The sequence below is a fragment of the Tupaia chinensis genome, unplaced genomic scaffold (assembly GCF_000334495.1).
Source record: "Tupaia chinensis unplaced genomic scaffold, TupChi_1.0 Scaffold000415_1, whole genome shotgun sequence".
NCBI lineage: Eukaryota > Metazoa > Chordata > Mammalia > Scandentia > Tupaiidae > Tupaia > Tupaia belangeri.
In genome coordinates, this window is record NW_006159920.1 from 2,741,431 (window position 1) to 2,751,991 (window position 10,561).

The 10,561-nt window shown below is 43.9% G+C and overlaps 1 protein-coding gene across 6 annotated transcripts in view; it reads left to right on the forward strand.

The window, feature by feature from the left end:
• The window catches only part of MYLK (myosin light chain kinase), a 220,134-nt gene extending 210,047 nt beyond the window's left edge, over positions 1-10,087 (forward strand). For 3 of the 6 annotated variants that reach the window (XM_014590176.2, XM_014590177.2, XM_006154572.3), the window contains 3 exons: positions 1,606-1,735; positions 3,143-3,274; positions 8,019-8,269. In XM_014590176.2, coding sequence (XP_014445662.1) covers positions 1,606-1,735; positions 3,143-3,274; positions 8,019-8,269 — 513 coding nt within the window. Of the gene's footprint in view, positions 1-1,605; positions 1,736-3,142; positions 3,275-8,018 lie in introns of all 6 variants that reach the window. The other 3 variants (XM_006154574.3, XM_014590175.2, XM_006154573.2) reach the window with 3 other exon arrangements.
• Positions 10,088-10,561: the final 474 nt, after the last annotated feature.

Genomic DNA, 10,561 nt, shown 5'->3' on the forward strand with positions numbered 1-10,561 from the left:
CGGCATGACCATCCCCTCTGGGGGGTGATTTCTTGCTTTCGGTCTCTCTGTCTCTCTCTGTCTGGCGAGCACACCCACCCTATAACGAAAACCTCTCCAAAATAAAAAAGAAAAGAAAAGAAAAATGGAGAAGAGATTGCAGTATGGCCATTCCCCCAGGGGGTGATTTCTCAGTTTCTCTCTTTCTCTGGTGAATATACATACCCTATAGTGAAATTAAAAAAATAATAATAATTAATTAAAATAAAAAAGATTGACTTTGTAACACAGCAGTTAGGCATTGTACAGAGGAAACCATATCCCATGTAACTAACCAAGTCCTAGACCCTTGGCTTGAAAAATATTATGGGCACACTTGCATGTACCCTGGATCCTGATGGGGTGAAGAACTGGAGGAAAAAGGATTGCAGCATGACCACACCCCATGGGAGGGGTTCTCTCTCTCTCCCTCCCTCCCTCCCTCCCCCCTGCGCCCATCACTCATGCATGTACACGTGCCCTCTAGCATATAGAGAAAAGAGAGGCTGACTCTTCCCTCTCTCAGAAAGGGACAAGTAGCCAGTCTGTGGTGACAGCTGCTCCCTGGTTGCACAGCATCTGGAAGCCTGCAAAAGAAGCGTTGGGTGCAAGAGTGGGTAGAATTGGTTCTGCCTTACTTTTCTTATCTTAGTCATTCCCATTGGCCTTTTAAAAAAGGGTAAGAAACTTTATCAGAAAAAACAGGGACATGAGTACACATTATTGGGCATTTCTTAATCTACAGTATACCTCATGGTTGGTAGAATGTTCACAATGCAAAGGATTTACATCTCAGGGTCTGCTCCTTTCAGCAGGCGTTCTGTCCACTCCCAGTCAGAAGCAGAGTGTGGTTGTTTTTCAATTGTTTTTTCAGTTACCCCATTTTTGATGCCTGATTGTATATCTAAGGAGAGCCCCCCACTCCCAGAACTTCCTTGTGCTGTCTCAGACTTGTGCCGGGGCCAGCCAGAGTGTTTCTCAAAATCTCTTAAGTATCTGAATTATAAACAGAACTGAATGGGACCATGCGGGGGATCATCTTGTCCAATCCCCTCCTTATGCAGAAAAGGAAACCAAAGCCTGGAGAGGTTAAGTGACTTGCCCAAGGTCAGCAGGATGCCTTCTCCCCCATCAGGAAGACCCGTGGCATCTGTAACTACGTTCTCTTGACCAATTACAATCCCATCACTGGCATTGTTTTATGAGAAACAGCCCCACTGGGCCCAGTAGGCAATAAGTCTTTGGAGCTGTCTCAGCCTGCAGTTGCTTTATATAAACTATCCCTTTTATGGGAGTTGAAGCACAGTATGAAAAGGGTTTTTGTCTAATGTTGACCTTGTTTAGTCACATTAACGCACACACCAGTTCCAGGCCCCATTCCATTCTCCGAACATCTTCGGCCACTCTGATAGTGCTGAGCAGAGCAAGGTTGGGCTCACTCCTCTGGCAGAACCTCAGCACTTGGGAGGCCCTTGCTCCAGGGAACGGCAGCTTTTCCTGAGCTGGGCCCCTCTCCCCAAGCTCCTAGCACTGCCCAGCCAGAACCAGGGACGCCATTCGAGTCCAACTCCAGTGTCTATTTTCCAGAAAACAGGCAATGCTGTGAGAGCCATTGGAAGACTGTCCTCTATGGCAATGATCTCAGGGCTCAGTGGCAGGAAATCCTCAACAGGGTCACCAACCAGCCCGCTCAATGCAGAAAAACTAGAATCGGAAGGTAAGGAGCTCCCTGGGGATTTTCTCCAGCCAGTTAATGGGGCGAAAGGCTTGGGGCGGGCAGAGGGGCATTTGGGTTTTGCTTTGGTTTGGTTCTTTTCACATACCCTCCAAGGATAAATTCAGAAGTCCTTTGGATTGCTCTGATGACCGTCACTAAGTATTGTAATCATTGTCTGTTTAACCACAGGTGTAACTAGTTTCCAGGGGAAAGTTGTTATTTGTCTGATAGAACTAGATGACCTCCGCTATTCTTTCTCCTATGTTTTATAAAAGGATTTTAAAAGGCTTTCTCTAAAGCTTCCTTTTTTTATTATAAAAGTAGTATTTATGCATTGATAGGCAAAAATAAAATTAAAATCATATGTAGTTGTGAAACTTCTTTTAGTATCGATTTTCTACTGTCTGTGTTTTTGTTTTAAATGAAAATGTGCTCGTCGAGTGCATATTCTGACATGATCTGTGCTGCTGAGATAGGTCATTTGAACTAGGCAGACCAGAATTGGCAGGCCCCTCCTGAAGATGAAGAGGACTCCTTTCTTGCCCACCATCTTTGAGATGCTGCCCTATCCATGCTGGTGGAGGCCTCAGTCTCTTCCTGCTTTAGGTGCATGCAGGCCTGGCCTTTATGTTCTTGAGGTGCCTCGTGTGACCAGAGACACCCCTCCATGCCCACTCTCTGTGCTTCTGGTGTCCACTGGCAGGAAGCTGAGTCCAGAGCCCTCTGTGCACAGAGGCAGGATAATGGGCAAGGCCAGCAGCTGGCTGCTCTGGGCTTCCTTGCAGCCCCGGGGACAGAGTCTGCAGCACGTGGCCTGGTCTCTCCTGAGCCGCTCCTGCCAGAGGGCTGAGAAATAGCCCGAAGGGCAGGCAGAAGACAAGGGAGCCCCCTCCCAGTCGTGGCTTTTCCCTGGGCCAGTCCCCCATCTTGGCCCACAATCAGGACATGGAGGCAGTGTCTGTGTGGAGAAGAGAACTTCTGGCGAGTTGAAGATGCCTCTAGACCTGGCTCCTCCTTCTAAGGAGCAGGTGAATGACCTGCTGCAGGAGGAGGGCAAAGGGGAAAAATGAGATCAGAAAGGCTGGTGAGGCTCTGTCTTCCAGGTACCCTCAACTACATCCTGAAACAGCATGAAATGCAGCCAAAAATCCTTTTTAAAGATGATTTCGTTTTTCAATGTGTCAGCATAAGGGAAGGGGGGAGCTGAACAGTTCCCCAGTTTGGGCACAGTTCTTTTCTGCCAACTACCACATGGCAGCAGGCCAGTCTGTCCCCGGGAGAAAGGCGTCCTCATGATTCAGTTCTCGAAGCTGCATTATTTGCAACTCTTGGGGGGTGGGGGGTGGATCAATTGTTTTAAACTAGGGGCGAGGCAGAAATGACCTGGTCCTCTTTCCTGTCTTCTAGAAGATGTCTCCCAAGCTTTCCTCGAGGCTGTGGCTGAGGAAAAGCCTCACGTAAAGCCCTACTTCTCTAAGACCATTCGTGATTTAGAAGTTGTGGAGGGGAGTGCTGCTAGATTTGACTGCAAGATTGAAGGTAAGCTATGGGTCTCTTCTCACACAGATGGGGTATGGCTGCTCAAGATGTCTGTTCTGTAGAACCTGGAGCAATTTCAGGAAGAGCCAAGCCTGGAAGGAAACTGGGTCAGAAGGAGTTGGGTCTATAAGGCCACTCCCTCTACACCACCCCCTGCCCTTCAGTGACTCACCCAGGGTCACATTTGCTGTTTCACCCACTTACGCCAGGCCCTAGACCTAAGGTTACCATGCGCCTGCTGTGGCTGTGGAGCAAGCTTAATGTGAGCTCCGCAAGCTGCTGAGAAGCGTGTGAACCACCCACAGCGGGCTCTAAAGGAAAGCTGGCACAAAGGGCACAGGACGTGCAGTGGGGGACTCTGCTCTTGCTAGCAGACACTGTAACCTGGGCTGGCGAGCTAACTCTGAGGTCAGGTCCTTTATCTGTAAGCTTGTATCTACCTCACTCAGTGCATCTGGGGATTCTGCAAGGCAATATCCAAAACAATTGATGTAGTTCAGCAGGTGGCATGACAGTTAAGGTGGCTGGATCTCACATGGTTCAAGTCCTGGACCTGGCAACTTGAAAAACATGCCAGGCATGTGTGCACGCAATGCCCAAAATCTCAAAAGGGGAGTAGAGAAGAAGAGATTATGGTGAACATCCTCTCTGAGGGTTCATGAAAAATGCATATGAGAGAAAAAGAGCTGTGCATGGTTTTCAAATTTTTTGCCACAAGATAAGCTCCATAAGTCAACTCAATTTTTGCATGAGCTTTTGGAAGTACCCTTGAATGTGAAAAAAAGAAATATTTTAGGTCTTTTAGAGACGTGGTGGAGTCAAGGAGAAAGTTGTGATTTTACGTGCAGAGACAGAACATGCAGTGTGACTTTAAACTGAGCATAGGCGGGATCCAGCACCTGGGGAAACCCACTGAGGCCATCTTACCCATGCTGCCTCTCTGCCTGCTGAGAACAACTGTAGCCATAGAACTGTGAGTGCTTAGAGCCCGGAGACGTCAGGGATCCGAGCGTGGTACCTGAGAAGGCGTCAAGTAGATGACACAGGAAGTTTCAGTGTCTACAGCAATCTTAGGAAGATGGGGACAAGATCAGACAGACCACCTTGCCTCAGGCTGGAGACTGACACGGGTCAGCCAGGGCTATCTTCATTTTGCTCTGACAGGATACAGTTAGGGAAGTTCAGGGAGCAGTTCTCCCAAGACCGCACAGCACAGCGCGGTGGTCAGAACAAACCAGGCCTCTCGCTTGCAAGTCCCAGCCATGTGACTACACAGTGAACACCTGCTGAGTAAAACAACCCAAAGTTAGGAATGAAAAAAAATCCATTTCTTCCTACCTCCTTATATTATCAACATGTCATGTAAATGCTTCGTCTATCATACTCTTTCTCTTTTTTCATCCAATTAAAAAGAAAAAGTGGTTGTGCTTCCTTTAATTATGGGAATGCTCTCAGATTGGGGCTCTACAGCAAGCCCGGGGACAACTGCTTGGAACGCACCATCACCATCATCTTTGGGTCTTCTCACGTTCTTTCCTTTTTCTGTATTCTTTTTTTTTTGGAGAGATTTTCACTGTAGGGCGCATGCGCTCGCCAGACAGACAGAGAGAGACATAGAGACAGAAAGCGAGAAATCACCCCCCAGGGGGGATGGTCACGCCGCAATCCTTTCTCCTCCATTCTCCTCTCGGGATCTTGGGCATGCACACACACATGCCCGGCGTGAGTTTTAAGCCACCGGGTCCGGGACACGAACCGCAGTTGACTACATGGGAGTCCAGCGACATAGCCATTACGCTAACTGCTGGTTCCTTGTATTAATTCTTTAAAAATTATTATAACGTAGTGGTTATCATCTTTGTACTTACTTTTCCCTTTGGAATTATTTCCTTGGTATATGTATAACTTCTGACTGGTGCTCTAATGAGAAATGAAAGCATATGAATGATGTTTTGATAGAAACAAAATTGTACTTGAAAAGAAAGCTAAAATGTCTTATCATATCATTTTTATTCTGGATGGAGCTACAATTTTTTCCCCATAAAAATAGCTTCCACAAAATTTAAGAGCAAGTGAGATGGAATATATTCTATATTTTAAAGGTATAGATGCACGTGTATGTATATGCATGTAAATACACATACAGGCAATGCCACTCACACACATGTACTATAATGTTAGGTGAGGTCATCGATACGGTCATGATGGGTTTTTGCATAGGAAAATACATCATGACTTTTCTGACAACTCAATATTGAAAGATGAGATTAAAGGATAGTTTTGGGGGTTTTTTGGTGCAAAAATATCTTGAAATCCATGTATCCACATTAGTTTCCCATAATACACATATTTCATGAACTTTTTTCTTCAAATATTTTACTGTAACAGCATGCGCTTAAACAATGATGTTACTTATTTACACTTTATAAAATCATGCCTATTCGACATAGTTTCTCAACCTGAAACTAACTACCAAATTATTTAACCATCAGTGCTAATGCATGAGTCTCTATATCTTAAATATAAATCAAAATAGTTCAATACCAAATAGGTATTTAAGTGGATATTTCATTTAAAATGAAATCAGAGACAATCAGATGCAGGTATAGGATTATGAGTCAATATTTCAATTAGTTAAAATTTTCGGGTTTTTTTTTTTCAATATTTCTATTTAGTTTTTCTTCTTCATCTATAACAATCTGTTTTAAGCTCAGAGTAGCATCTTGAAATCTAGGATTTAAGTCTAATACCTTCTTGAGATCTCCCAACGCATCATCAACCATCCCAGCTTATACGGCATCAGTCCCCTGTTGTAATATGGAACCTCAAAACTGGCTTGGACATCTATGGCCGATGTGCAGTCATCCATGCTTCCCAAGCTTCCACCCTGAAGTGCCGATTAGCCCCCGTCAGATGCAGTAGCCAAATCCTCGGGGCTGCATCTGCTCGCTGACGGAGGCGCCGAGGGACACTGGCGCGTGGAAATGGAGTACAGCCCTCAGCCTCAGCGTACTCGCCCTTCTCTAAATGAGCCTGGGCAAGCGCTGGGGGGCACAGCTTTCTAGCACCTGCTGCCTTTCCACAGTGGATGAAAACCTAGCTTTTGGTGTGAAATGGGGGTTGATCTCTGTGTGATTAGAGGTGGCACCAGAAAGCCACTTTTGCACTCTATAATTTGACCATCAGAACCTCTTTTTCATGAACTTCTTGAAGACCCTCTCTCATATATATAAACCTTAAAGTTTCTGATACGTGTGTATTACATGTGTGCATGTTTTATAGTTTTTAAGTGCTGAACTTTGCAGAAACATGACTACTGCATAAAGCAAGGCTAATCAATGAGGCCCGTTACTTACATGTAAGCAGACTACCTGCTTTGGTGCAGACTAAGCAAATATTGCTTTCTTTTTCTTAGCAATGTTATCAATTCCTCTAATTTATGGTTTTTGTTGTTTGTTTGTTTTTGAGAGGTTTTTGTTATAGGGTACGTGCACTCGCCAGAAAGAGAGACAGACAGAGAGACAGAAAGTGAGAAACCATAATCCCTTCTCCTCCATTCTCCTCTCGGGATCTTGGGCACGCACGCACATGCGCTTGGCGTGAGTTTAAGCCACCGGGTTCGGGACTCAAACCGCGGTCGACTACATGGGAGTCCAGTGACATAGCCATTACGCCAACTGCTGGTCCCTCCTCTAATTTATGTTTAGTAATAGCTACTATTGGCTCTGTTGTTGTAATTTATAATTTATATATAAATTTATATATAATTTATATACATCATAAAATTCACTGTTTTAAGTTTATGATTCAATTATTTTTAGTAAATTTATAGTCATGCAATTATCACCACAGTCCAGTTTTAGAACATTTCTCTTACTTCAAAAAGATCCCTCAGGCCCATTGTTCTAACTTATTTTTAATTTAAATGAATATACTTAAGTAAAACATTTACACAAGATCAAATATTTTACCTTTATCCAAGAAGACGCTGAGCTCTAGGTGTGCGGCTGGGCAGCACCGCAGGCAGCACTCCCTGACCGAAGGTGGATGTGGTGCAAGTCCAGCCACAGCGAGGAATGGGAAACCAAAATGCCCTATTTGGGGGCCAGCAGGTGGTCCTAGTTATAGTTCCAGACCCAGCGGCTTGAAAATCACACAGAGTGCGTGTGTGTGTCCAAAATCCCAGGAGGAGAAGGAAGGAAAAGGGACTGTGGTTTGGCCATCCCCCCTCAGTGGTGATTTCTCACTTCCCCTCTTACTGACCAGCACTTAGTATATGACTATGTTGCTGAACTCCCATGTAGTCGACTGTGGTTCAAGTCCTGGACCCGGCGGCTTAAACTCAAGCCAGGTGCGTGTGCGTGCGTGCCCAGGATCCTGAGAGGAGAATGGAGGAGAAGGGATTGTGGCGTGGCCATCCCCCCTGGGGGGTGATTTCTCACTTTCTGTCTCTCTGTCTCTTTCTGTCTTTCTGGCGAGCGCATGCACCCTGTAGCAAAAAGCTCTCCAAAAAAAATAAATAAAGTTAAAAAATAAAATACCTTATTTGAAGTTTCAGACATCTGTATTGACAATACATGTCCATATTCTAATGTAGACATCAAAATAGATGCCAAAGCCAGCAGCAGTTTTGTCCTTGACCCCCTCAATCAGTGGAGGCAGCCTTGGATGGGGTTGCTCCAGGAGTTAATAAGAAATTCCGAATAACAGTTTCTGCGACTTGTGTTCTCTCCCTGTGATCCAGGATACCCAGACCCCGAGGTGGTCTGGTTCAAAGACGACCAGTCCATCAGGGAATCCCGCCACTTCCAGATAGACTACGATGAGGATGGGAACTGCTCTTTAATTATCAGCGATGTTTGCGGGGATGACGATGCCAAGTACACGTGCAAGGCTGTCAACAGTCTGGGAGAAGCCACCTGCACCGCAGAGCTCATTGTGGAAACCATGGAGGAAGGGGAAGGGGAAGGGGAAGAGGAAGAAGAGGAAGAGTGAAGCACAGCCAGAAAGAAACAGTGTCCAAGTTGTATTTAAAGGACTATTTCTCTAAAGCTCCAAAACTCAAGATAGTAAAAGCACCTAGCGTAATAGGTTATGTAGTAGGCCATTTGGGGGTTGGTTCTTCAGCTGTAGCAGTTGATACCTACCAGCATTATTGATGGGCATTAATTTGAACGAGCTGGCACTTAAGATACCAGTGTAGTTCATTCGAGGAAATCCAACTTGCCTGACCAATTGATATTACAAAGAAAGTAACCAAAAGAAATGTTAATCTAAGCAAAGTCACAAACTCCCCCACTGAATGCACTCGTGAAAAACTAGGCCAAAACAAGTGCTCTAGGCCCTGCAGTCACAGCTCAGCCCAGAGGGTCCCTGGAGGTGCACAGCCTCTCACTCTGAGCCCCTGATTCCAGAGAACTGGGTTCCCTCCAGAACTCCAGCACTTCATCCTGAAAGCAGTTGAGCCATTCTGCCTTATAAGGCCTACGTTACCCCCAAGTCTACTGCAGGGGTTTGCGCTTGCCTTCCCCTCCCCCATTCTACTTGCTAGTCTTTTTGGATCTGAACCTGTCATGAGTTCGATTATAAAAACAGGCCCCCTGCTCGTGGATGACTGGCTTCTCCAGGAAAAGAAAATCTCCTTTCTTCCAAAATCAGTAGGAAATGTTTAATTATCCCCTGTCTGCAAATGTCTAGAAGCTTCAGACATTTGGGTAAGAATCCATGGGGGTAAAAAAAAAAATCCTTGCTAATGTGCTTTTCTTCTTAAACCAGGATTTATATTTGTGCTATTATAGAATATCAGTTCTGCATGTGTGGTAGATTTTTGTGTTTCAATGTAGGAAAAACCAGTTTGCTGAAAGGTTAGTCTTAATTATTTATTGGCCACTATGAAACAGATTTCTGCTGATGAAGAGCTACAGAACTCCATGTACTCTGGAATCTCCTTCAAGGCAGTCTGAGTTTGATACATCTTCATTCTCAATACTCTTCAAAGAACTTGACCGACCTTATGGGTTCCACAGTGTTTTTCTTCTCGAATGTGCATCAGTCATGCCTTGCCCTCAACCCTGAAATATATTCTTAGACCTGATAAATGCACTCAGACTTGCATCTTTAGGATTTTTTTAACTTTCTTTCACTACATTGGCACTTAAATTTTTTTCTTTATAAAACTTTTTGAAGGTCATAACCAAAGACCATAAACTGATATATCTAATACCTTTCTTCTCTCCCTCTCTCTCTCTCTCTCTGTGTGTGTGTGTGTGCATATAACATTCCAAATGCTTTCTTTTTCTTTTCCACTGTTTGTAAAGTGCAGCAATTTAATATTTCAAGGGACTTTTTAGCAGTTCCTTAAGAACCAATTTTAAATTACTTCAGTGCAATCCTACACGGTATCAACATTAGAATTTTGATATTAGTCTTACGTTATCTTCCTTTCTATTTTGATCTGCTTTTTGCTGCTAGTTTCAAATTGCCAGTACTTTTCCTTTTTGCTTTTTAAACAGTTACAATATTTTTCATAATAGCCACAGTATTGCCACAATTTATTATAATAAAGGGTTTTTAATTTGATTTAGAGCATTCAAAGCTTTTTTATCACTTTTAAATGAATTTAAAATATAATCTTTGTGTGCATGTCTGTTGTGTGTGTGTGTGTGTGCATGTGTGCTGTATTTGTGTTACAAGTGAATACCTTCCTGAAATTGTGTTATTGTTCTCTGCGTTTATTATGCCATCAGAATGGTCAACGAGAACACTACGACTGTAGTTAGCTCACAGTTTTTAAATAAAGGATACCACAGTGCATGCTGTTTGTTTCATCTTTGCCGACTTCTCTTTCCTTTCATGCCACCAGTTGTAGAGTACCAGCTACATCTCGGAGACTAAAGAACCACCGTGCTGCATAACTGTGAAGGATCGGCTTATACGGTTGTGCTTACTAAGGAACAGAAAGATGTAGGTAGTCTTCCTTTATTCAGCCAGTCTTGTTTACACATTTAGTTCAGAATTTCTCTTGAGTATCAGTTTGGTACTGTTACATTCTAGATGAATAGCTTTTTTTAAATATATATAGTATTAGGTCCTCTTAGTCCTAAAATCTACATGGCATTTTTTCCATGTGACAAAATCAACATCATCATCAATCTTATTTGCAGCTCTTGCTTTGAAGTGGTGCAGTTTGTTACTGGCAGCCAAATGCTTTTTCCATTTCATGATATTGAAACATTTGTTATCAGGAAACTGTCACTCCTACTTGTTAAGCCTGTTACCAGATATCAG